Source organism: Candida albicans, chromosome 5 (genome assembly GCF_000182965.3).
Source record: "Candida albicans SC5314 chromosome 5, complete sequence".
Taxonomy (NCBI): Eukaryota; Fungi; Ascomycota; class Pichiomycetes; order Serinales; family Debaryomycetaceae; genus Candida; species Candida albicans.
In genome coordinates, this window is record NC_032093.1 from 582,426 (window position 1) to 610,409 (window position 27,984).

Below are 27,984 nucleotides of genomic sequence, written 5' to 3' on the forward strand. Positions count from 1 at the left end.
TTTATAACATAACATGGATTTGACACACCAACCCTCAACCTAACACTTGGATATGAGTTGATATGAGATTATGACATATATATATATATATATATATATATATTTAATATTATAAGAAACAAAACTATTCTAGAATATTTATTATTGAAATGAATCTAAATGTAGTTAGTTAGTTAGTTAGTTAGTTAATTAATTGGCCTATTTTAAATGCTAAGAGTATATTTTGAACATTCTAAAATTGTTCCATTTATAACACATTGAACCACCCATTCCCAATCAATCAATTTAATTGAATAATTTGATTTATTAGATTTATTTTGAGTATTATTTCGAGTATTATTTGTTATATTGGTTAAAACTTGAACCATATCATTACTCTCATCATAAATCGTAATATTAGGATCAACTTCCAAAATTGGGGAAAAATCCTCTTTAATACATTTAATAATTTGATCTGTCTTTGTAAAATATTGTAATGATTTAGCTCCAAATGCATAAAATATAAATTTACAAGTTTCCATTGAATTATAATTTATAGATTTATTTTGTAATATCAATATATTTAATCCTTGGAAAACATGATGATTATTATTAAATTGATCAATTAATTTTTTACCCATATCATAATTTTGTTTAAATTTAAATATATCAATACTTTTAATCGTATTTAATTTTTTCGATAATCCTGATGGTAATAAATAATTTATCCATTTTGATTTGTGATGATTATTTTTTAAACAATCATCAATATAAATATCAGATATAATTGGCCATCCTAATGCTAATGCTTGTAAATATTTAGCACTTCGACAAAAATTATTACTTATTAATGCAATAAAATTAAATGTTTCAACTATTTCTAAATCACATGATAAGTACAATGAAATTGAAATTTCTGACCCTTTTCGTAGTGGTTGTTCTTGTTTTCGTTTTCGTTTTCGTTCTCGTTCATGATACAGAAATAATTCATGAATTTCTTTATCCCATAATATACCTCCATTAGTTTCAATCATTGATTTTAATTGTAATTTTCTATCTCCATCAATACTAGTTATACAAAATATCATTCCTTGAAATAATCCTGACTCTGATTCAGCCACCAATGAATTTGAATTTGGCTTGATTATCTCACTATTGTTGTTGTTGTTGGTATATTTTATTGATTTTAAAGGTGTTGAAGGTAATTTATATTTCTGTAATTTTTTGGGTGTTGATGGTAATAATATACCTTCATCATTAAATATATTATAATTACCAATAATTAATTTAAATTTTTGTTGATGTATTATCCAATCACTCAATTCCATAAAACAATCAGATAATATAACACTAATTTCTTTTGATAATTTACCAGAATTAGGTTTTTGTTGACACCTTCTTAAATAAACAACATTATACCCCCTCATACATTTTATATCACCACCACCATTGGTTGTGAGAGTTGATAATCCGGTAACAATATATTTATGACGATTGCCTTTAATATTAACAGTATCACCAATACGAATATCTAATACATTTAAATCAACATTTTTAATATTATATGTTCCTTCATAAAATTCAATATTCAGATCTTCAATATATTTGGCAACGATTTTCCCCGTATACATTTTTAAATTATATATGGCCCATACACTATCATGATTAATAATATCATCTTCTGTTAAAGTGTTGGATTTTTCTTGACGTAAAATATTGGGTTCAGTATTATTATTGTCTTCTTCTTCTTCTTCAATGATAGAATCAATATCTTCTTCTTCATCATTAGTATTACTATTCATTGATTGTAAATCAATTATTCGTTTTTTGATTCTTGATTTTGGTGCTATAATTGGGATTATTTCATCTGATTGTTTTTTAGATTCTGAATTGTCGTCGTCATCGTCGTCATCGTCGTCATCGTCATCATCGTCGTCATCGTCATCTTCGACTACCTCATCCTCCTCCTCCTCTTCCTCATCATCATCAATTTCAATAAAATCCTGATTTTTCTTTTTTATTTGATCACTATCAATATCAAATTCTTCTAAATCAGAAGGTTCATGTTCTTCTTCAAACAGAATTTTAACACCACCACCACCACCTCTTCCTCTTCCTCCTTTATTAGGTGAAGAAGGTAATGGGGCAATAATATCTATACTAGTTGTATCTTCTTCAATTTTATCTGTTTGAATTGATTTATCAACTTCTTCTTCTTCTTCTTCCTCTTCTTCTACTTCCCCCTTGTTATTCAATTTTAATTTTAATTTTTTCTTTAATGGTGATGAAGATGATAATGGATTTGTCGGAGAAGCCAAAACTAATGGAACTGAATATTGTCTTAACCCAGGAGTTTTAAGGAAATCCCTATTATTATTATTATTATTATTATTTGATAATAATGACGATGACAACAGTGTTGTTGATAGACTACTTTTATTTGTTCTTGATGGTATCAATTCTGTATTTCTTCGTTTTATCTTTTGTGGACTTAACAGCAATTTACGTTTAAATTGATGAGCAGTCAATGAATCATCATAATAATTAGATTCAATTTTCTCATCCTCGTTGTCATCATCATCATCATCATCATCATTATCATCACTATCAGTTTGTATTTCAATTACACTTTGAGTGGTATGTTCTTGTAATGTGTCTTCACTAGTAGATATATCAGATAAATCTTGGGTATTCAACACTTGTGTTTGGGATTTAAAAGTCTTTTTATTTTTATTATTATGTGAAGGTGATTTCGAGGCTATCTGTGATTGGTCTGCAGGTGATGAATGTAGAACTTTTTGTGAATCATAATATAATAAGCTTTGAGATTGAGTTTCTGGCAATTGTATCACTTGTGTATCAGGGATGTTGTTTTTCTGTATCACTTGTGTGTCAGGTAAAAGTTTGGGTATCACTTGTGTATCAGGTAGACGTTTGGGTATCACTTGAGTGTCAGGTAATGCTTTTTGTATTATCTGTGTATCAGGTAATGCCTTTTTTATGACTTGAGTGTCCGGTAGTACTTTTTGTATAATTTGAGTATCGGGTAGAACCTTTCCTATTACTTGAGTATCAGGTAACGCGTTATTAATTACTTGCGTATCAGACAATGCTTTCCCTATTATTTGAGTATCGGGCAAAGGTTTTCTTATAATTTGTGTATCTCCCATTTGATCATCTTGAGTATCTATATTGTCTTGTATGAAAAGTTTAGAATTACTTCTCTGTTTCTGAATTGTATCATTAAAAGATTCAATATTATAATTATCATCACTATGGTAATGTCTCTGTATTAATACTTGTGTATCATCATTCCCATTCCCGCCACCATCTTTAGAAGATTCACATGAATATGATTTCAAATATTCAGAATGTGTTCGTATCCCATTATTTTGTCCTTCTTGATTAATCATTTCTTGAAGTTTTTTCAGAAATGGACTGATCGTGTCATCATCAGCTTCAGTTATATCTTCAATTGTTTTATCACCAATTGTTTCATCTTCTATTGTCGGTAACAATTCAGTATCATCATTTATTATATTTCCTCCAAATATTAAACTTGAATTATGGTCCTCATAATCTTTGAAAATCGAAGAATCCTTTTGTGTAGGTTCTAAATTAACATTAACTGTAGAATGAACTTGACCTTGACCTTGACCTAAATCTTGACCTTGTTGTTGGTGTTGAAATTGTGAATTCTTTGATGAGGCAGATTGTGGTAATACGTGTTGATCAACCTGTGTATCCATAATCACCTATATTATCATAATTTTAAACCGTGTAATGAAATAAAAATTCTCCCCTCCCCCCCAAAAAAAAACAATAATCACCGAATCCGTTTTTAGTAGTCTTCCCTTTTTTTGTTTTTGTTTTTGCTTTCCTCCATTCAAGTTGTGCACACTTTTAGAAAAATTGTAACGGCCCCGTCTTACCATATTGATATTATATGAATTTCACCAAAGATCATAGTTAAAACTCTTGGTGGTGGTTATCTACATGGTTTACATGGTTTACATGGTTTACATGGTTTACATGGTTTACATGGTTTACATTATTTTCATATTAATTAAAAACAAATTTTCATTATATATATAAAATAAAACTAAAAACTAAATAAAACATACCATAATAAAAGAATCATCAACAAGTCGAATACAAAACATATAAGAATATGAAAATAAAAAAATTATTAATATTACAAATGAATGAAATGATTTTGAACTAAAGAGTATGCATATATACAAAAGAACAGGATTAGTTACCAAATATTATCAGCTTAATTGACTTAAAATATCATCCAACCTATGATCTTGAGTTTCTTGTTTATTTCCAATTGATTGTACACCATTAGATGTAAAATGACCAACTTCAGATAAAGATTGATTTCTTCCTTTCTCCTCCTCCTCCTCCTCATTCTCCTTCTCCTTCGCATGTTGATGATGATTATTGCCATTAGTTTCAAAACTTCTTGCTCTTGGTTGATAATCCTTTCTTACCACAAATAATGCAAACAACCCAATTCTTAAATCACGTCGAGAATTCTTTAAAAATGGGGGTAAATTTTCATCTCTGAAATCAATTGGAATCAAATAAGAATCTTTTACAAAAGATGGTTGGCCACTTAAAACACCCACTTTATTTTTAATCAATAAATATTGATACAATTTTTGAAATTGATCGTCATTGGCATCATCATTTAAAATTTGAACAAAATAAAAATCTCGAGATCCAATTACTTTTGGTAAATACTTATCAGCAACATGTCTATCGAGTCGTCCAAGAATAGTGTACGCAGGTAAATGTAAAATATCTTTGGTGGTGTTTATTAAGTGGTCCATTGGTTTGTCATTGTAATCAGTGCTAGTATAAAATTCTCCTTTGGCTTTAAATGTAGCAAATTCTGGAAATGTGATTCTACCAGACCAAACATGTTTGTTTTCAACTTTTCTTTCACCAGTAACTGGATTATCAACACCAGATAAAAATGAATAAAGACGACCATCGTCAGCTTCATTGTGGTTGGGTGAATCAACATCACTTAATGATTCTGAAGATTTCGGTGTGCTCTTATTTTCACCTTGAAGTTGGTTGGTCTCGGAATTTTCTGATTCCACTACCTCTGTTGTTGCTTTTGTACCTTCTTCTTTTTCTTCTTCTTCTTGTTCTTCATTTTCACGAGTAGCAGTATCTTCTTCATCATCTTCATCAAATCTTGGATTCAAGTTATTGTAACTTTTGCTTTGAGATTTTGTATGAGATATAAAGTTGGATTCTGGGACTATATCTGGAGAAAAATGACGATGATCAACTTTTCTTGTGGTAATACTCTCATCAATTTGGTTTGATCTCTCAAAATCATTCTCTTTAATAATTTCCCCCTTGTGTGTTCTTCGTATAATCTGTGTATTATCATTTTCTGTAAGAATAATGTTTTTGATGTTTTTTTTATTTTGTTTTTCAATTTTAGCAATATCTGCATTGATTTCTTGGGGAGTTTTATGAACAACATCCTTAAAAGTAATGGTCCTATCAAATATTTCTTGCATAAAATGCTTTTTCAAAACAAATAAAATCCTTCTTGCTTCTGTTGGATAAGCCTTTCCAGAAAAGTTTTCATGAATTATACTTTCAATTTCCAATGCCATATCATTGACTCGAGATTCTATTGCTTCCTCGGTAGTGTTATCTCCATCTTTAGGGATAACCTTTTTGAAAAAATTGTAGAAGGCTTTAAAAGTACTGATTCTAACTTCATCCTTCAAATTAGCAAAACTCTTCTTTTCCTTAACATCAGTAATCTCAATAATGTCATCATCATCGTTTTCTTCTTCTTCTTCTTCTTCTTCCTTGATGGTCTTTGTATTGGAGGTTCGTTTGGATTGTGGTATGGGTTTTCCAGTACAAACATCACATTTATGAATATTGGGTATTGAACGTTTGGTCTTATATCCCATACACTTTGCATGTTGCCAAGTTTTGCATTGATCACACTGTACCATATCCCCTAAAGTATCTTCATCTTCATCGTAATTGTCTTTTGTGGCACCGCATGGTCGACACCTCACTTCACCGTCATACTCATCCTGAGAGCTAGTATCTGCATGATCTTCTGTATCTGATTTCGTCACCTTCACATCTTTCTCGACCCTTTGTTTTTTGTTTGTAGATTCGGTACTTTGACTGCTAAAGTATTTTACATCGTTGGATAATAATTCTTCAATGTGTCTTTTCATATTTTGACCACGATTGACTCTAGTCACACGTTTTGTTGGCTCTTCCATTTTTTTTTTTGTCTCTCTGGTTGTCTAATAATGTTTTTTGGTGATCTATACCGGTGGTTCACGAGTAGCAGATTTAGCTAATGAATTCAACTCCAGCAAGAAGATGTGGTTAAAAAAAGGGGAAAGTGTAAATATATATCAAGAATCAAAATATTATAAAAATAATTAAAAAAAAAAAAATTTAGAATCGTATATAGAATATAAACACTTTACAGAGTTTGTTCACGAAAAATAAAAAAAAATGTTTGATAGCAAAAAAAATAAATTAAACTAGTAATGAATATTCCAAGTCTTTCTTCTTGTTCTTGATGATAATGATCACAGTTGATTGAATATTGGTTTGTGATTGATATAAAGAAATAGAATGGATTGAAGATGAGTTGTAATGAGTTGTTGTTGTTAGATGATGGTTTTTTTTTTGCCCTTTGAATTGAATTGAATTGAAGAAATACAACTTTTTTTTAGGGCGTGCATAAGTTGGAAAAAAAAAACCCAACTGCTCCGTTTTCTTTACTATCACACACGACCATTCTAATTGGTTGTCAAATGGTTTTTCAAACTATGGCAACGGGGTGTTGGTTGGATGGTTGGATGGTTGGTTAGTGGCTTGTATCAAAGGTATAACATAAGTTTAATTACTTTATAATGATTAAGCAACAACTATTATCTATCTATTAATTTATTACTATCTATCTATATTAGTTGATACTCTATTTACTCCGTGCCTACCCAAATGTCACCCAAATAATTAAACAAGGCTATTTCATCTTGATTATATTCCACCAATATACCATCTAACGTGTTATCTTTAGTTTCATTGTTATCTACTGTGTCATCCTTTTCATCAGGACGCTTTTGTGGCCCACCAACACTTGAGTAAGCACACCACATATATCTTTTGCAATAACCCGACTCCCATAACCATCCGCTAGTTGGTTCATCCATAGCATTTTTACGATCTTGCAAATCTTGATCTAATGGTGGTACAACAGCATGAGTTATTCTTAATGGATTATAATAAAAAGTTCTAAACTGGTCTGCTGTGTGTAAATGTTTTAACCGAGTTTTCTTTTTCGCCTCTTTTTCGAAATTAACTTCATCTGCTTGATGACAGAAACGGAACCCTGAATTTATCCATAATAAACTATGATTGTCATCTCCACTGACATGTCCTGGGTGCGGTGAACAAATTTCTTTTGAATGATGCCATGTCCCATCTTTGCGGGCTCGGTCTTGTGGCGGAGTCAACTCACCAATTGCGGCTGCAAAATTGTCATCAAAATAATATTCTTCATCACCATTAATGGCAAATCCTAACCAGAATAACTCTTTATCACCCCAAACTTTCCCTGTAATGGGTCCTATAAGATTAATTTGTGTGATCATTAAGATTGAATTCAAATGTTTATCTTTATTGATCATCACCAACCCCGACTCCATATAATGTTGCAATCCTCTAAATAATTCTCTTGTGGTAGTATAATTTGTCATTATGGGAATATCAAACATCATTTGGTCGACTGTTGATGGACCCATTCGTTCAAAAAACTTACCATCCTCCACTGTTCTTCTTTGCAAAACTGATCGATCTTTGAAAAAATAAGTTCCAGTTGTTTGATAATTTTTCAATTGGAAGAAATATTCTGGAGGTTGCATTAAAACAGTATCAACGTCAATCAACATAAACTCACTAAAAGAATTGAACAAACTAGCCAATAATTTATTACCGAATCGAGAAAATTTCCCACGATAATTTTTATGAATGGAATTATAGGCATTCACAAACCAAACTTCTTGTGGTTGCAATCCTTTACCTTGGGAATTGATATACTTATCACCAAATAAATGGGCAACTTTTTCAAATGAATGTGGTAAAGATCGGAAATCTTCTTGTGCAGCAGTGACTATTTTCCGTTTTGATTCTTCATTAACATCGTCATAATAAACAATTTGTATAGGTAATTTGTTATCCAAAGCTCGTAACAAATGAATTAAACTCACAGCATAGTCAGAATGTTGATTCCCAATAGTTAAAACTATCCCTCTACCATTGAATTTATTTTTAAATTGTTTTAAAAATGGCTGAGCAGCATTGTTTGATTGTTGGATTTTTTTAGGAGTTTTTTGCATTGGATCATGATTCAAAATTTCATAATAATTTGGTGGCTCATGATAAACTTTGCCTGTCCATCGTTCATATACTGGGTATTCCTTGGATATCCAAGGGTAAACTCTATGTTCAAATGTCGATGATTTAGTAACCATCAAATCAACCAAAGCTTCCTTGTTTGTTAACTTTAATTTATCTATTTTACTCTTGTAAAAATTTCCACTTTCATCACGATGAATATCTTGGACTAACTTTTGTTGATTAGTGATAAATTGGTTGATCTTGTTGATTTGAGGAGTTTCGTCGTTTGTTATATAGCATTTATTGAAGATTCTAAAAGTTGATAATCGATTTACAATCTCTTGTTCAAATTTTTCATTCAAGAAATCAGTAAACATAGATTTCTTTAATTTGCTCAATTCTCTATTATAATCTTCTTCTTTGAATTTTTCTTTCATCTTGTCAAACTTTTCTTGTATAACTAGTTCTTTCACTTTGATAAAGTCTTTGAACTCTTTAGTGTTTTTATCAAAATGCATATCATACCTTGTATCAGGGTTGAAATGCCAGTTCACATCTTCAGCGAAAACATTTTTGAAATACAAATCACATCTCTCTTTGAATGACAATGTTCCCAAAACTGTCTCAAGTTTATGATTGCTGAAAATGTCATCATAGATATTTGAGTTTAAATCTTTTGTTTGTTTGGTAGTGTTCTGGAATAGACTGCTTATTAACGATTTGTAAAGTAAATGGTTTTTGAAGTCGCTAGTTTGTTGATTTGTTGAAGGTTCGAGTAATGACGATGACAAGGCAGATTTCGGTGGAGACTCGGTTTCCTCATGTAGATTGTCATATACGTTATAAATGGAATATGACAGTATATGGCTTTCCGTGTTGTAATAATTTGAATTCATGAAATCTAGGATGAAAAATATCCATAATGATGCACCGGTGAATAGAACCCATTTCAGGCGTTGTCTATTCTTAATTAGTTTTTGAATCATTTCAGAGGAAAACTCATACAATTCACTAAGATATTTTTTATAAATATTTCAACAACTTCAATAAAGACTCTTTTCTAAAAGAAAGAATTATTTTAAAAAAGAAGAAAGAGAAAGGTCTAGAAGTATCTATTTTATATTTTCTAAAATTATTCATGTAAATCATGATATGAAAAATAAGGAGGTATAGAAAATTTTTTAACCCTAACCATTTGTGCCTGGTCTTTTTTTAAAAAATCTTACAACTGTTTAAGCCTTGTTTGAAACATTATTAACAGCCACTGTAGAATTATTTTGTTACAAAAGAATGATGCAGGAGCAAGAATAACCAATACATGTAAGCCTATTTTTGTTCAATTCAAGACTGTATGCTGTATTGATAGTTCAGCAACATAGACTAATCAAAAACTCCCCCCCCCTCCCCCTCTTAATATAGGTTGTTTACTCTTTTACTATTTCTTCTATAAATAGCTAAAATTGAAGAAAATAATAAATAAATAAATAAATAAGTAAGCAAATCATTTATAAAAAAGAATTAAGCTACCCAAATTAAAAGAACATGCATAAATCTTAACTATTGTGTCATTCTTTTGGTCTCACTGTGGGAATGGGCATCAACGTGTTTCTCAAGTATAGTTTCTTCTTCTTTTTTTTTTTTGGGTGCAACATTTTTGCAGTTGTCATCATTTCCCAAACTAGCATGAATGAATGACAACTGACTGACAACTATGGTTACCATTGTTGTAACCCACACATACACACACATGAGTTCTGTCATATTCTTAAAAGAACTCTGTTTATTTTTTACATCCCTTCCCTTCTATCACATCCCTATCCATCTCTCTTATTATCGATATAAGGTTTTGTGTAACTACTAATCCACAACAACTGGTACAAGGCAAGGTTAAATCATGTGATGGTGTTGAATAATTGTACACTCTTATTTCTTACTAAAAACAGTATATAAACAACAGAGTGACGTAAGACTCTAGATAGAAAGAAAAAGGAAAATGTAATCTTGAACTTTAAAACATTAAAGTACTTTTTATTCATCGTTAAGATAAGTTGTTGAATCATGAAATAAATTTAAGCTCATAACACATTAGAAAAACCTGTGCATTTCCCGAAAAAGTAAAAAAAAAACAAATTAAGCAAATATTAATTTTAAAGTTATTATCCAAAAGTTTATCATTCCTAATAGTTTGAAAACAATAAGAATGGTTATGAAGATTATAAAAAGTTGGTTCTGAGAAGTTATGAAAAACTAAAAATCCTGTATATGTATAGTGGTAGTAGTAGTAGTTGTTGTTGTTGTTGTGGATAACAAAAACTTCGTAAATGCATGAGATGAGATTTTCGTTGTGATTCACACGATTCAAGCACGTGTTATTTTTCGAACCAAGATCGTTCTTTTCGTTCGACAACTACAAGAAGATGAAATAAACTCTTGTTGGTAACATCTTGGCGATACTTAAGATATTTTAATTATTTTTTCGGATGCAAAGGAAGAGAAAAAGAGTAATGGAAACAGAAAGGGTGAGGGGGGACGGAAGAGGGCGGAGGGGAAAATCAGGTATTCGGTTAAATATAACTTGTTTGAAAGAGTGTTGATGCATAATGCATACAAAAACTACTACCAAGTGTGTTCGTAGTGCCAGTTTTGTATTTATTAAGGTGATGAAGATGATCGATTTAGTTCTTTGTTTTAGTTGCAGAATCTCATCTCAATTTCCTAGCTCGATTCATGTTTTTCTTGAAATGTGTCAATTACTTAGTGTATGAGTGTACTTATTATTGAGTATGGCCCAAAGCCTCGTTGAATTAAAAATTGTGCATTTAAACGAAACACCAACAAAATTCTTGGATTACAAATACTGTTCTGTGCTCAACAGCTTGAGTAGAGCTGATTTCTAGTCTGGAGTTGTTAATTTTCAATGAGAACAAACAATATCTGGAACTAATGTTGCAATAATTAAAATCTAAAAACTTTTCTGTAATAAAGTTTAGAATTTCTTGTAAAATCTATAAATGCATTGTTTACACTCAGTTGCTTTTTTAGTTGAGGTTGTAATTAAGATACATTAAATCACACGATCAACTTGAAAACTTGCAGGAGTTATTATTACCCCTCCAAAAAAAATTTCAAATCATGTTGGATATTGCAACTACAAGGGATAACCTTTTTGTGGACAATTTCATGCCAAGAAGATGTCAAAATCTATAATAGTGATATATCGCGATGGCTTCTATCTGGGATGATGATAATGTGATCGCTGGTAAGGTCAGAAAACTGGCAAGTGGAAATTTAATGGGACGTACACTGAATTTTCAGTACAAATTAATACATGTGTTTAAATCGTGGCCATAGATAAGCCATCATCTTTACTGATCTCAAAATCAGCCGTAAAAGAATAAGAAACATTTTTCAAACTTATTGTCATTATCGAGAACATTATATTGACAAATTACTCTACTTATCGTTACCAGTTAGATCACAAGAGGAATTCTTTCCAATTCAAGAGACATATTTTTGTATTTTTCTTTTTCGGTTTATGGTATTTCCGCACTGAAAGAAAAAAAAAAAAAAAAACACGAACCTGATTCCGAATTCCCAACCCTTGTTTTGGTTTTTCAATACAAAAATTAGATGATGATGTTTATTCTTTACTTTTCACCATTGTAAACAAAAACTAACTCCAAAATGTCCAATAACCATTCACAACAACATCCCCATAACACCAATGAAGAAACCCAAATATCAGCCATAACAGAAATTCATTATCTGCCAAACATGACACTTTCAGACATTGAACCATTTTGTATAAAAACAGGAACCACTCCACGACGTCATTTACAATGTCGATATTATCGATTCCCCAACAAAAATATTTTTCAAACTTGGTTAGAAAATAGGAAACAAATAGTTCATTGGGTTTGTGATAAAGCTAAACCAGGTAAGCACTCAATAAATTTAGAATTCATGCAATTTGAATGTAATTTTGCTGGAAGTTATACTCAAACTAGTTTAAATCATATCAATACCACTAATGATCAAGAGAGTAACGATAATAATGATAATAATAATAATGGTGATGATGATGATGATGATGATGGTAGCGGAGGGACAAATGAAACAGGTCTGGTGCCCCTTAGGAAAAAAAGAAAGAGAGGACCAACGATTAAAACCAATTGTCCTGCTAAAATTCAAATGAAAGTAACACCAAAAGATCCTGATGGGATATATGTTACTTGGATTTATAAACATAATCATGATGTTGGTACTGAAAAATATTTTGATTTGAGTAGAGATAAGAAAAATGCAAGAAGAAAACCTAAACGGAGAAAGAGATAATAAAGGACATGGGAGTAAGGCATTTATAGTATAATTTTATTTTACAATATCTTAACAAAACTTCAATAGTTGTTACAGTTAAACATATTATGATTTATTTCAAATAAACATTTCACGGTATTAAAATTGCACAACAACTAGAATAAAATCAAACTCTCTTCTTCCTCTTCCTTTTCCTTTTCCTTCAAAAATAGATTTATAATAATAAAAAAAAAAAATTCAAAACTACCAGGATAATAAAACCAAATTCCAAAAAATTCCTAATCCCTAATTAAAAAAATAATAAAAAACCAAAACTCTTGACTCCCAATTATAAACCTTGGATCAATTCCATCAAATCACGATCATCTCCTAACAATTCTTCAACATCAGCCAATGCCGTTTCACTAAATAATCCTGATTTAGTTGGTCGATAACCTTGAGAAACTGCTTCAACAATTGATGCTCGACGTCTTTCAATTTTAGATTGACTTTGACGACGTATAGGTTGTTGTTTCTTTATGTGACCACTGCCATTAAACTTCTTGTCGGCATTTGAATTACGACGATGGAGATGGTGATGTTGATCATCTTGATATATGTGGTTATTATATAGCACTGATTTGTTTCTAAATGCACCCAAGGGGATCTTTTTCTTATTTTGATTATTATTGAAATCTCGCCATATTTTGACATCATTTTCATCATCATTGTCCAATTCACTCACATTTAATAACTCATCTAATCCCAATGCCAGATCGTCAGATGATATCATCAGTGATGGTACATTTGTTGGTCCAACCACTATACTTTTACGTGGATTAGCAGCAAGTGATGATGCGATTGAAGTTGTCGGTAGACCTAGACCAGATCCATTAGATGAATTCACTATACTAGTAGAATGAGAAGTACCACTTTGAGCAGCACTTCTTGGCTCCTGTGATTTATTCAATTGTAATGTTCTGGTAGATAATCCATCAATTACTCCAAATGGTTTACAATCAACAGTAACCCATGAACCCAATTTAGGTGGTCTATAATCAGCGGTTTTTGAAGATAACACCTCGGTAGCTTTTTTGGAAGATCCAACCAAACTATTATTTGACGATGATTTTGGTAAACTTTCATCAACATCAGTAGATTCACTACTATCATAATCATCATCGTCATCGTCATCGTCATCAGCCCCTGCTCTAATTTCAGCCTCAAGATCCTGGATAGTCATTGGTGAATCACTATATGCCTTGTAAAGTGAATTGCCATGGTGATTAGACTTGCTTTTGCTCTTGAATGTATTATCATTTTCAATTTGTTCAAATAATTCGTCAGCTCCAGTAATTGCATTATTAGTCAAAGCCTTCTTGTTCTTTTTATTCTTTCTACTTTTGTTGACTGTTTTGGAATTGTTTTTATCGTCAGTTTCTTCACTCGATGAATCATTATCAGAACTGAAAAAATAATTCCATAAATAAGAATCATCATCTTCGTCACTATTGTGGTTACTGTTGGCTCTTTGCTTTACTTTATCTTTTTTCAACTTATCAGTATTTCCCTTGTGATGACTATTTTTCTTGCCACCATCAAGATGCCCATTTTTATCGTCAAATAAGGGAACATCAAAGTTGATCAAATCAATATAATCATCTTCGTCGTAATCACTACCACCAGAAACACTACTTTCATATTTGACAATGGGTTTACTACGATCTTCTCCGATACCTTTAAAAGAATTGACAATGCGATTAGTAGTTGAGAAATCACTATCAAAAGTATGCAAATCATCTTCATCTTCGTCTTCTTCATTTTCATCAAACCCATTAGTTTCAAATTCATTAACAAGATACTTCTCTTCTTCTTTCAAAAATGGATCATTTTCGTCGTCGTCGTCATCATCATCATCATCACCATCTCCTCCTTTGCTTGCTTCTTCGTTGTCGTTGTCGTTTTCTTCTTCTTCAATAGTAGAAGAGATAAGTGAATCATTGCGCTGGGGTTGGCTATTTCCTTTTGTAATTGGAGGTAAAAACTCCTCTGCATCATTTTCAGCTTGTAATGTTGCTAGCAACTCATTATCATCAATTTCATAATCTTCATCTGAATTCAACTCTTCTTCATTTATTTTGGGTACTTCAATCAAATGATGATCAAATTCAAATTCCAAAGAAGGAACATTGTTTGAGTCGACAGGATTTTCCGGTGAGTAATCCACTTCTTCACCAATATCTTCTTCTTCTGGCTCTTTAATATGTGTTTCTTGATTACCAGCTTCTAATTCATCATTCTCACCAGTATCAAATTCAAATTTAAAATTAATATCGGGAAGAACTGCATCAGATCTTCTCCTACCATATTTAAGAAAACTCTTCTTTCTTGGTTTCAATTTTTTTAAACTGACAACATCATCATCATCATCTTCGTTATCTGATTCAGAGTTAGATTCCGACTCAGAACTCGACGCAATCGCATTATCATTACTTTCATTCTTTGGTTTGCTTTTCAATCCTTTTCTGGCTTTGGCTATTTTCAACGCATGTGCCTTTTGTTGTGCCTGTAATTTAACAAAATCAACGTCAGAATCATCATCCGAAGAACTAAACATAGCCTCATCGGAGTCCCCATCTGATGAAGTTGAACTGAAAATGTTTTTATTATCGTTATCATCGTCATCATCGTCGTCGTCATCGCCATTACTACTTGAATCATGTGGTCTTTTCCCCATTAATGAATATAACCCATCAAGATGATGATGTTCAGTTTCATCATCATCTTCATCGTCGTTATCGCTATCATTTTCGTTTTCGCTTTCTTCATCACTGTCTTCATTACTATCTGAATTAACATCGTAGCTAGACCAGTTGACAGTTTTTCTAGGAATGGTTTTTTTCACTTTCTTCCCAACTGTTTTCCTCCCCTTCCCACCAGTGAGGGAAGGTGACATTGATTTTCTGGAAAATTTGTTATTAGTGTTATCACTATTTTTATAACCCATTATTGTCTATCGTAAAAATGGAAAAGAAAAAATACCGTACTAAAATAAATTAAAATTAAAATTAAAATTAAAAATGCCTTGTGAATATATAAAACTAGATATCACTCCTCTTTTGTAAATGTTATACTTTGTTGATATTAGTTCAAATTTATACTAGTTTTCTCTCTTTCTCTATTTCTCTCTTTCTTTCTTTCTCTCTCTGTTTATTATATCGATTTAAATTGCTATAATGAAATGATTTGTAAAATAAGTAAATATGAATGGATTTTTAGTATTATTTCTAGAATTATACATAATCTGCAATTTTTTTTAAGCAAAAAAAAAAAAACACTAAAAAAAATAGATACAAGATTATTGAATATACTCCTTTTTAATTATAAGTGATTATTATAAATAAAAGGAAATTCTTCTTGATCGATTTATTGATTTGAATTGTAGTGGATTTGTCGATGGATTATCAAAAAAAATAAATACAAAATATTTATATATGAATATGAGAATCCTTGATAAGAAAGTTAGATGTTACTTTATATCCAACTATAGATTGATAAGACTCGAACGTAATGTTTTGAAAACAAAAAAAMAAAAAAAAAGGGGGTGAATATAGAATAATGATAATCAATAATGTAAAAGATATATTCAGATATTCTCCTTGTAAGTTGAATGAATAAAAGGTTGGTTGTATTTTGGTTGTAAAAAAGAAAAAAAAAAAATTAAGGAATCCTTTTTAAAAAGATGGGCAGCCCAAAATACAAAAAAAAAAAATTTTCCTTCTTTCTTGATTTTTTTGTTTTGAGGGAAATTTAATTTAGTTTTTATAATTTAAACCTTTTTTTCCCTGGTCTTGGGTTGGGTGGTGGTGGTTGTATATTTCTCATCACTACCACTACACACACACAATAATATTAAACAATATAATTAAGATGAGCTAAATTATTTAATTCATTAAACTTTCTTTCTTTCTTTCTCCGCTGTCAAATCAAGTTTATTTTGTTAGTCGGTCGGTCGGTCGGTCAGTCCAGTTGGTCAGTCCAGTCGGTCAATCCATCGGTTGGCCAACTCGCAGGGCAACGATGGGAATTTCAATTTCCGATGCCCTTTTTTTGATTTCCCTCTCTCTCTCTCTCTCTCATTATCCATCGTTTGACCTAAATTAATCTTATCAACTACAAGTATTATATGTATTTTCTACAGATCATTTTATTTATCTTTTTCTTTCTAACCATAACTGAGGCTTATTGATAATAAACTAAAATGTAACCTTCATCTAAATACAAAAGGTATACATAATTTATATTAATACTGTGTACATACTTATATCTTGTTTCATTCCATCCCCCCCCCCTCTTCATTATCTTCACTTTCTTTGTATCTTCCTCATCTTGATCTCCTAGCCTCCACACCCCCCTTTACTTCTGTGGTTGTGTTATGTTTTTTTTTTTCTTTTTTAGTTTTGTTCTTGTCTTGCATGTTACAATATGCGTAAGAGATGAGCAAGATATCACAAAACAAACAACCAAAAAACAATAGAAGAGTACAAGAGTGTAAGAGTATATATGTATATTTGTTTGAACTCACAATAGTTACTTCGTTTATAATTGGTTGATTTTAATTTCTTCCCTGTTTTTTTTTTTTTTTGAAATTGTGGCAAATTTTTAGTATCCACGGAGATGAATTTAGACATCTCAGATGAATTGCCACCCTCACGTCCTACCTCTCTCCAATTAGATTTGGAGTATGAAATAAATAATATGGCATTATTTAGTAGTAAAAGAACGTTGACAGTAAAGCCATATTTCAATGGCTAAAGTAAAGAATAGTGTAGATAACAACAACAGATTCTCCCCTGATCGTGTGTATTCAAGATTTAGGGATATTTCACTTCTTAATACATAATAGTAAATCTTGATTGACAATTTTTCAAATTTTTCAAAAATCAAATGTCAACAATGACAATAACAACGCCCCACCACCACCATTACTACCACCCCTCTCATCATCACTCAACACCAACCCAACGACTTCTTCTTTCACTTTTACTAGATTTGTAGTTACTTCTCCTCTCTTTTTTTTTTCAAATACACTTTCCTCTTTAGTAAATCTTCTCCTCATCAAGTATAAATGCACCCCTATTTGAATCCACACTTGCAAATATAGAATTTCATTCTAACTCAAACATTATGCAAAATCCATACATACAAATTACACAAAAGTAAACTAGACAATGCATGGGCCCAAGAATTGCGTTGAAAAGAAGAAAGGAAAAAGTAATGGCACACGACTTATTGCGTATCTTGGTATGAGATGAGCACAAGACTTGTTAGATTTATATTTAACACAAGAAAGAAAGGAAAAGATAGGGGGGGGGAAGAGATAGGTGTCGTCTATCTTTTGATGATTTCAGATAGTTACTGGTAGCTCATTCTTGGAGGTTTAATTTAGTAGTAATAAATAAATCAGTTGCATCTACTTTATAAATAAATTACAAAAATTTGTACATATATATATATATATAAAATGCAATCAATTATACCTAATATACAAAGTAATAATAACACTCAAAACATCTTCTGTATATATATTACAGAACAATTACTGCTTTGATAAAACTACTATACTTGATTTTTCACTCCCACCTACCAACAATCTATATAACCTCTACTTCCCCGTGTTATCTCTTGTCTTTAACGAGCTTTATCGGCTTCAGCAGAAGCAGTCAATCTAGCACTTAATTCAATTTGATCTTTAACGGCTTTAGTCAAGTACTCAATCATGATAACATCTTGGTTGTGATCTTTAAATAATTTTTCCAATTCAGGTAAGTTGGTCAAAATAGCTGGTTTATTCAATAATTGATTACTCAATAATCTTAATAAATCAATATCTTGATCTTTATTACCATTGTTTTCAATGTATGATAACAATTGGCCAACATTATCGGTGGCTTTATTCAATTGTTGACTCAAATATGATAAATCATCGGTATTATTATTGTTGCCATTGTTATTATTGGTATTGGTGTTGGTATTATCATTTTGTTGGTTAATTTTTTGATCAATCAAAGTTTTAAAGGCAATCTTTTCAGTAATGGTGGCATTTATAACTTCATTAGGAATAGGAGTGAAAATGTATGAATTATTGACATTAGTTGTTTTCCAACCAATTTGTTGAGTATTACTAACTGGTTTACCAACAGCAGCACCAATATAAGTTGTAATTTTAGGTTCAATAACTTGATTTTTTTCATTTAAAAATTCAACATTTAAATATATGGCAGGGAATGGGAATGCTCTATCAACCCCCTTTGAATAAAAATCATGGATTAAACTAGTAATATCATCGATTTGATTAGAACTTCCAAACCATCCTAAAACAGTTTCTTTAGGATGAGCTTTTTTATATAATTGATATAATGATTTATGAACTTGATCTTCAATGGCAATAGAATCCCCAGTTTCATTAATAGGAACCATAAATCCATCCTTAATTTCCATTTCTAATCCATCATCGGATCGAGATCCTAATAATGTCCCAATGATTCGTTTATTTAAAACTTGTTGTGAAATGATTTCTAAAATTGTCAACATTGCTGGTGCATGAATCTTTATACTAGCTGGTCCATTGGCAGATCCAGCAGCTGGTGCTATAACATTTGGTCTCACTAAATGCATAAATGAATTTGTTTGTGACATGATKRWTGATGATGATGTTAATTATTGTTGTGGTTAATTAGTTGAGTTGAGTTGGTGGGTCTGACTTTGTTCGTTGGTATCGATTTTGAACAAAATGAAAGAAAAATTTTTTTTAATAACACCAAGAAAACAAAAAATTTTTTTTCAATATATGGCTGTGGTTAATATACAGGATGTTGAAAAATTATATAGTATAATTGATTAAATAAGCTGCAAAAATAACATGAAAACCAACTATTATGATCGAGGTATACTTTAAATAGATCAATGAATACCTTAAGGCAAATGTTTTTGATTTGATATGAAAAAGTACTGCTATATTTTCTGAAGTTTCGTTGTGTTTGGCAAAGAATTTATTCAAGTGGCATCGAGAAAGAAAATGTTTTGTTCAGTAATTGTAAGCGTATATCTGGATTACAACAAATGTTCCTTCTGTATCAACGTAACTGTATGTGAACCGTGAAAGGTAGCTTGTTATTCCGTGTTTCAGCTGTTTAAGAATGAAGTTCTTATAAAATTTGATCGCATGTTTCTCACCAATTCTTTATGAAAATACTTGTATTGTTAATTCTTTCTCGAATATTTTATAGCAAGCAAACTCATGAAACCAGAATATTATTCTTGAATCATTCAATACTCTTAACTCAAATGAAATTAAAACACACAACATTATATATATATATATATATATATAGTATCAATCCTATCATTATCTTCTTGGTGTATATGCAAAAAAAAGTGTGTACCATGGACAATTGCAAAAAACCATTTTCCTTTCTTTTTCTTTCTCTTTTTATTTGAAAGATTCCTTTTGTTTTTTTTCTTTGCTCAATTTATCAACAAAGGTCAAGAATAGTTTTCAACCCACACACATTATATATAGAGAAACCCTAGTCAGTTCAACAGCTTTCTTATATGACATCGACCATCACAAAGACAAACAACAGCATAACGAGGTCATTTGAAGATGACAAGTTTTTATTACCACAATTAAAATCATTAAACAAAACATGGATATTTTCTGAAGATGCCGTGATCAATAATTCACCGACTCGACATCAAAAACTAACAATTAGTCAAGAGTTGAAAAATAAGGAATCGATGCATGATTTTTTAATTCGATTAGGACAAAAATTAAAAGTTGATGGTAGAACAATTTTAGCAGCAACAATATATTTACATCGATTTTATATGCGAGTGCCGATTTCTCAATCAAAATATTATGTTGTTTCAGCTGCCCTCACCATTTCATGTAAATTGAATGATAATTATCGAACTCCTGATAAAGTGGCATTACTTTCGTGTAATGTCAAACTACCACCAAATGCTAAACCCATCGATGAACAAAGTGAAATGTATTGGCGATGGAAAGATCAATTATTATTTCGAGAAGAATTGATGTTACGAAAATTGAATTTTGATTTGAATTTGACTCTACCTTATGAAATAAGAGATCATATTTTTAAAAATTTTATGCTTTTGGATCAAGAAGACGAACTGGTGAAATTATTTAGTACTCATAAATTAGATATTTTGAAAATGACAACATCTTTAATTGAATCTTTATCTAGTTTACCAGTTATTTTGTGTTACGAAATGAATATAATGTTTGGAACATGTTTAATTATAACAATTCTAGAAGGTAAGAAAATCATTGATGAAAAATTGAATATTCCAACTGCATTTCTATACAGATTTTTGGATACTGATTCAGAAACTTGTTTGAAATGCTTTCATTTTATCAAAAACTTATTGAAATTTTCTCAAGATGATCCTCATATTATCAGTAATAAAGCAAGTGCGAAACGATTGTTAGATATAAGATCAAGAACATTTCATGAAATTGCTAAACAAGGAGATCTCAAGCAACCACAACCACAACCACAACCACAACCACAACAACATGAAAATGAAACCACAACCAAAGAGAAAAAGCCAGAGGATAACCAAGGCGAGGGAAACAATGCTACAGAGAAGATTGAAAACGGTCATACAACAAACAGCACAAACACGGACCCCAAAAGTCAAGATAATAAAGTAGATGTGATTGAAAAGAAGGAAGCAAAGGAGATAAACAAAAGTGAAACACAAGATGACCATACACAAGAAAGAAGCACTATCGCTGCCGAGAATAAAGTGCCAGATACAGAAAGCAATGTAACAAAATCTGAAATCACGAAATCTAACAATGAGATTATGGCTGAAAAGAACCCCGACGTAAAAAATAGTAATAGCAATAGTGATGACACTGGATACACATCTAACCAGTTAGAACAAGGAAAAGATACCAAAAATGAAGAATTAGAAAAGATACTTGATTCTGAAAAGATTTCTACACCAAACAATGGTACCACTACCGACAAACCTGCTGCTGATGTACATGATTCAACCAACGGCACAAACGAAAATTCTATTGGAGAAAAAAGAGTTCTTGAACAAGATTCAAATGACACTAATGTAGACTCACCTAGTAGTAAAATAGCAAAAGTTGAATAGTTGATATTTATAGAGAAAAAGGTAAGGTATACTAAAACGGCTGAACAATCGACCGAATCGCAACCCACATATAATACAACTTTTAACATTTGCGATTTTAGGTGATTTAATGTCCGAGGTAGTGCTAATTGGTTACAATTGTTTTTTTTTTCTTTTTACAACTTGTTGTGGTGGTGCGTGCGTGCGTGCGTGTGACTCCAGATGAAAGAGATCATAATCATCATCAACCATTCAGAAGTGTGATTACTTCTTCTTTTTACACTTGTCCATTATTACAACTTTCTTTCCCAAATATTTTTTTTTAAAATATTCTCATTTATAAATAATAGGTGATACCATTTGCCACTACGAGTAGTTTCATATATGGAATATTAATATATTTGTTACCCCTTTGCAAACTCCCTACTACTACTACTACTCCCCGCTTTTTAACCATGGACCCTAATATTGATATTGACATATTCAGAGACTTGGATGCTTCATTTATGGAAATATTCCATAGGACACAACTTCAGAGATATTTAGAACATTTACCTCCTGGAGAGAGAGAACAACAACTAAATAACATAATGGCCCAAGGAGATTTATACCTCAGCCAACAACAACAACAACAACAACAACAACAACAACAACAACCACGTTATTATCATGTTCATTGGATATTCAGTCATATTCCATTTATAATTTTGAATTTTGATCAAATGTGGAGAGATTTTTCATGGAGAGCATTTTGGGCACGTACAATAGATGCTATAACTAGTGCTGTGATAATGACAGTTCGAGCTCTCAGATTCACAACATTTATAATTGGATCAGGAGTTTATTTCCAAGGAGTGGTGAGGAGATTATTTGTGTTTTGTGATGTCATTACATTTTCTGATAATTTTATCCGTGATATGTTCACATATATTTTAAGAGATTCAAAAGATATATTGGATCAATGCGTTTTACTTGAACGTCATCTGCGAAATGTTTTTTACTTTTTACAATATGATGAGTATAGTAATTTGTCAAGTTTCCAAGTAATAAAATTAGCGTACCAAAACTTATTGGCATCATTAATAAATGTCGAATGCATCACTTATGCTCCAAATTCAACAGGATCAACAACAACAACAACATCATCATCATCATCAGCAACAACTACAAGCTGTAAAATTTTGACCAATACATTAGTGTTTAAACTTTCCAGTGTATTTCAGGAATATTTCCCAGCTTTAGGATCAACTGGATTGAAATTAATTACCCTTTGGATGTACATTAGTTATGCACTAATTGGTGATATTATCTGCTTGAATATTTTATTGTTTGTCAGTTATAACCTAATAAATAGATTTATGGGTTATAAACAGGTGTTTCAAGGACTTAGGGATATATTGTGGAATAGTTTATTTAAATTTATATTATAATGGTGATTTATAGAATATATAAAAGCCTATTTTGGCCATGAATGTGTCGTTAACCGAGGTGACTCGGATGGAAACGAAACTGCATAAAAAAAATAGGTGAACCCGCACCACCATATTCCTCTCTCTGCCCCCACACAATTTCGCTTTTTATTCCCGTTCCCTCATGAGATAAACCCAACCCATATAAATACCACTGGCCAACTCCCCTCCCATCTTTTTYTTTTTTTTTTTTTTTCAAATTACAAATTATTTGCTTCTGCTTCTATCTTATATTGATCTTAATCCTTTAACCACACCACCAAATATGCCAATTCCAGCTTCAATGAAGGCAATTGTCTTCTATGCCCCTTATGATGTTAGAACCGAAGAAAGACCAACACCAAAGATCAAAGATCCCAAAGATGTTATTGTCAAAGTTAGATACTCTGGATTATGTGGTACAGATCTCCATAGTTATCGTGGTCATATCAAAGGTCCCGTGGGTACAATTATAGGACACGAATTCGTTGGTACCGTGGTCGCTACTGGTGATAATATTACAAAATTCTCCATTGGTGATGATGTAATTAGTAATTTTTCAATTGAATGTGGTGAATGTTGGTATTGTAAACATGGATATTCTGGACAATGTAATGTTACCAATACATTTGGGAAAGTTGGTTTAGATGGGGGACAAGCGGAATATGTTCGTGTGCCATATGCAGAAACAACTTTAACCAAAAAACCATCAACCACAAATTCCAATGACGATGTTGATGATTCAGTTTATGTGCTTATGGCAGATATTTTCACTACTGGTTATTATGGGGTGAAAAAAATCAAAGATTTTCTTTCAATTTCAGCTGCAGAAGGGATCAAACCTCAATCATTTGAAGAAACGACAATATTACAATTAGGGGCTGGTCCCGTTGGATTATGTGCCTTGAGAATTTTGAAATATTTTGGATTTGGTAAAGTTGTCGTTGTCGACAATGTTCCATCTAGATTAGAAGAGGCTAAAAGATTAGGCGCAACTGAAGTGATAAATTTTGAAACTGAACCCGATGGTATAAAGAAATACATCACTGAAGAAACTGATGGTGTTGGGTTTGATGCTGTTTTAGAAGTAGTGGGATCTGCTGCTGCCCATAAAACATCATTTGACGCCGTTCGAAGAAATGGGTTTATTTCGTCGATTGGAATGGGCCACGAACCTTTCCCATTTAATGGATTAGATGTCTATTTGAAGAATATTAATATGTCATTTGGAAGATGTCATTCATGGTCATTATTTCCTGAATCTTTGGCTATTTTTGAAGAGATGAAAGGTGATTTGGCAAGTTTTATTGATTATAAAGCTAAATTAGAGGATAGTAAAGAAGCATTTGATATGTTTGATAAACATAAAGTTAAGAAAATTGTCTTTGATTTGACAAGCTAAGCTAAGCTGAGCTAAGCTAGTTACTATTTGGCCCAGTGTTAATAGGGTCATTTATACCATTATTTAGTGTATAAAACGGCTGTGGTAATATCACCCAATATCTACTTACCAAAGCTATCCCTCTATTAAGTAAACAATCATTATACTCAAAAAGGATACAAACCAAAAATGTGTACCGTATAATACCACCTACACCATCACTTTATTGTTCACTTGCATAAATACTGTATGAGTAATCATTATTGACCTTCTCTATTAATTCCATTTTCCAGCCTTTTACACGACCAAATTTGTCGAACCGTTTTTTTTTCGTCTTTGATCGGAGTCGCACGAGTGTCAAACTTTTGTACAACACATCTATGATACATTAAAAGTGCTACACACCACTCCGTTGAATCAAACATTCCATTTGGCTATCATAATCAGTTTGAGATCGATTGATCAAGAACATCACATAAATACTAAAAATTTCAATTTTGCCACTGAAGGGTTATGAGCAACACCCCTACTACTACTACTACTACATCACAAACATCTAGAGATAATATCTCACATTCAACCACATCGCCAGAAACATCTAAGGACGAAAAAGATATGAAGACCAAAATCAATACTAAAGCAGAATCTGAAGAAAGTTCAGCAGCAGCAACATTAGGTTCAATGGGTACAGCAAGAGAACATCTCCATGCACAATATCAACCGTCTCCACCAGGACCAATCCCATCCCATTTAACTTCTTCGTTTGGAGGCACTGCTCACCATACTCAGCCTCAAGGTCCACCACCATCAACCCAGTATGGATATTCTCAACCAATACAACAATTACATCCAATTCAGCAATACCCAGTTCTTAACCAAGCCTCGTCACAGCCACAACCACAACCACAACCACAACCACAAGCATCATCACCATCACCCATACCGGCGGTAACACATTCACCAGTTACAACAAGTACCACTCACACACCTGACCAAAATGGTGCTTCAAAACAACGTATGAGGGTTGTTAAAGCCTGTGACCGTTGTCGTAGCCACAAAATCAAATGTTCAGGAGAGTGTCCCTGTGCCACTTGTTTAAAACAGGCAAAAGAGTGCACTTTTAGTAACAAGGTATTTCAAAAAAGAACAAAAGGTATTGAATTACCAGAACCAAAACGTGCCAAATATGCTGAACCATTTGGATTACCCGAAGTTAAAAAAGACGACCAACAGGAATACATTAATCATTTGGAAAATAGAGTACATTATCTTGAAAGTTTATTAACAAATACCTCAACAGACACTTTCAAAACTCCACTTTCAAATGAACCCGAAAGTGAATTTGTCACTGAAACATTGTTTTGTACCAGTTCAAAATGGAGATTTTCCAGACGGCATCAAAATTTACTTATTGCTGAATTATGCCGATCAATGTATTCTAATTTATCTGAAGAACTGAAACAGTTAGTTACTCTTCCCCGATACCAATATTTTGGTTGGAACATGTCTGGTGTTAAATATGTTTCAAGTGAAGAGTTACCTCCTTTGCCTGATCTTGGTGCTAAACTTGATTCCAAATTTTTAACTCAATATTATTTTGAAGAGATCAACCCGTTGTTTGCTATTCTTCATGAAACTGTGTTCAAAGAGCAAATTGTGGCATATGAAAAGGTACTTAGAGATCAAATAATGTTGCATAAAGACGATCATGATTCAAAAGGTAATCAAACAAGATTATTTAGTGCCATGCTTTATCTTGTTTATGCCTTAGCAATAAGGTTTAGTGAAATTCTGAAACCGAAAAACCCTAGTATTGAAATGTTACAACTCGAAGAAAAACTTTTCAAATACGGTTATAAAGTCATCTCCATACTTAGTTTTGAATGGGAATCATTTGAATTGATACAAGGTTGGTTGTTGATTACACTTTATCTAAGAGTGACACATAGACAAACATCATGTTCTCATGCATTGGGACAAGCTATGGATATGGTTAAATCTATGGGTCTTGGATTTGCCCATGACAACGCCAAATTTTATTCATCGACAGCTTATGAACGATTAAAGGCAAAGAGAATATTTTGGTGTGTATTTACTTTTGATCGTGTATTTGGGTTGCAGACGGGACGGTATTGTGGTATTAGAGATGAAGATTTTAATAATGAATTCCCTAGTTATGATTTTAAACATGAAACAGAAAAAGATGATTGGTTGACTTTGCCGGCATTGGGATTAATCCACATTGCACGAGTCTCTAATTTTGTTCATACTGCAGCTACAGATAATCCTCATTTAATCAAATATCAACAAGTTAACGCAGAATTGGTCAAATTGCACGAGTGGTTTAATGCAAATGGGTTCCGAAACGACTTGTTTTTTAACAAAAAGAATGATTCCAGTTCGTTGGTCAAAGCACAAGTGAAATTGCATTATTATGATTTGGTCCTTTGTATTCATAGCAAGATTTTATTTAATTATATTGGGAGAAGAATTGCAAGTCATGGATTAAAAGTTGAAATGGTGATTGATGCTTGTAATGGAGTTATTGAAGTTTTAGACAAAACCAACAAGGCAGGATTATTGTACACCCCATGGTATTCTGTTTTACTTTTGTTGTTTAATGTTGGGGTCAATGCTATCACGTTGATTAATGGTGGTGCTTTTGTTGAACAAGCTCGTGAGGTTTTGAAAAATGCCATGCGATTATTGACCATACTACGTAAATCCCCCATTAGAAACGAACAGAATAAGTTGGTGTTCAGAGAGAGATTTAAAATGGTCAGAGAATGTATATGGGCATTGAAAATGGCTAATAGGATTTTGACATTGAGATTACAAGAAGATATTGGTGTTTTGAATAGCATTGGAGTTGATCATGGTTCGTCTGATGTTAATAAACAAACTTTCACTCAATTAGGTATTGCTTCAGAATCCGTCGAAGGAAAATCAACACAACCAAAAACAAATGAATTTAATCAAGTGTTTGAAAAACATTTACATAGAAGCAGCGAGATTCGTCAACTGATTACAAATGATGTTGATTCTCCAGTTAGTGTCAATTCTGATTCAACATCAAATGTACAATCTATTGAGCCAGTTGATACTTATAGTTCAGCGGAAATTGACAATTTACTTGGAAATATCCAATGGTTTGATCAATGGACAGACTTCAACATTGATTTTTAGTTCCTTACGCAGTTAGAATATTATTGTATTACTAGTATTTAATTCACCAAGAATATAGTTTTTGTTTACGAGTTATGCGTAGCTCATACTGGTAAATCGAACATCTAC

The 27,984-nt window shown here is 31.9% G+C and overlaps 10 protein-coding genes across 10 annotated transcripts; 5 read left to right on the forward strand and 5 right to left on the reverse strand. All coding sequences in view use genetic code 12, as the record gives it.

Moving 5' to 3' along the window:
• Positions 1-203: 203 nt before the first annotated feature.
• On the reverse strand, positions 204-3,728 carry RAD9 (chromatin-binding protein; the record flags this gene model as incomplete). The annotated part of the gene is made up of 1 exon (XM_715490.2): positions 204-3,728. One exon carries the CDS (start codon positions 3,726-3,728, stop codon positions 204-206), a length of 3,525 nt encoding a protein of 1,174 aa, XP_720583.2.
• A 522-nt stretch (positions 3,729-4,250) lies between these two features.
• CAALFM_C502620CA (uncharacterized protein) lies at positions 4,251-6,260 on the reverse strand (the record flags this gene model as incomplete). The annotated part of the gene is made up of 1 exon (XM_715493.1): positions 4,251-6,260. The coding sequence occupies one exon, from the start codon at positions 6,258-6,260 to the stop codon at positions 4,251-4,253; it is 2,010 nt and encodes a 669-aa protein (XP_720586.1).
• A 714-nt stretch (positions 6,261-6,974) lies between these two features.
• Positions 6,975-9,377, reverse strand: MNN1 (Mnn1p; the record flags this gene model as incomplete). Its single annotated transcript, XM_715494.1, has 1 exon — positions 6,975-9,377. The coding sequence occupies one exon, from the start codon at positions 9,375-9,377 to the stop codon at positions 6,975-6,977; it is 2,403 nt and encodes an 800-aa protein (XP_720587.1).
• Positions 9,378-12,075: 2,698 nt separating this feature from the next.
• On the forward strand, positions 12,076-12,726 carry CAALFM_C502640WA (uncharacterized protein; the record flags this gene model as incomplete). The annotated part of the gene is made up of 1 exon (XM_715495.1): positions 12,076-12,726. One exon carries the CDS (start codon positions 12,076-12,078, stop codon positions 12,724-12,726), a length of 651 nt encoding a protein of 216 aa, XP_720588.1.
• Positions 12,727-13,036: 310 nt separating this feature from the next.
• On the reverse strand, positions 13,037-15,694 carry IFH1 (Ifh1p; the record flags this gene model as incomplete). Its single annotated transcript, XM_715497.2, has 1 exon — positions 13,037-15,694. One exon carries the CDS (start codon positions 15,692-15,694, stop codon positions 13,037-13,039), a length of 2,658 nt encoding a protein of 885 aa, XP_720590.2.
• Positions 15,695-18,378: 2,684 nt separating this feature from the next.
• CAALFM_C502660CA (uncharacterized protein) lies at positions 18,379-19,386 on the reverse strand (the record flags this gene model as incomplete). The annotated part of the gene is made up of 1 exon (XM_715498.2): positions 18,379-19,386. One exon carries the CDS (start codon positions 19,384-19,386, stop codon positions 18,379-18,381), a length of 1,008 nt encoding a protein of 335 aa, XP_720591.1.
• Positions 19,387-20,301: 915 nt separating this feature from the next.
• Positions 20,302-21,882, forward strand: BUR2 (Bur2p; the record flags this gene model as incomplete). The annotated part of the gene is made up of 1 exon (XM_715499.2): positions 20,302-21,882. The coding sequence occupies one exon, from the start codon at positions 20,302-20,304 to the stop codon at positions 21,880-21,882; it is 1,581 nt and encodes a 526-aa protein (XP_720592.1).
• Positions 21,883-22,316: 434 nt separating this feature from the next.
• On the forward strand, positions 22,317-23,291 carry CAALFM_C502680WA (uncharacterized protein; the record flags this gene model as incomplete). Its single annotated transcript, XM_715501.2, has 1 exon — positions 22,317-23,291. The coding sequence occupies one exon, from the start codon at positions 22,317-22,319 to the stop codon at positions 23,289-23,291; it is 975 nt and encodes a 324-aa protein (XP_720594.2).
• Positions 23,292-23,613: 322 nt separating this feature from the next.
• CAALFM_C502690WA (uncharacterized protein) lies at positions 23,614-24,711 on the forward strand (the record flags this gene model as incomplete). Its single annotated transcript, XM_715502.2, has 1 exon — positions 23,614-24,711. The coding sequence occupies one exon, from the start codon at positions 23,614-23,616 to the stop codon at positions 24,709-24,711; it is 1,098 nt and encodes a 365-aa protein (XP_720595.2).
• Positions 24,712-25,371: 660 nt separating this feature from the next.
• Positions 25,372-27,876, forward strand: CTA7 (Cta7p; the record flags this gene model as incomplete). The annotated part of the gene is made up of 1 exon (XM_715503.2): positions 25,372-27,876. The coding sequence occupies one exon, from the start codon at positions 25,372-25,374 to the stop codon at positions 27,874-27,876; it is 2,505 nt and encodes an 834-aa protein (XP_720596.2).
• Positions 27,877-27,984: the final 108 nt, after the last annotated feature.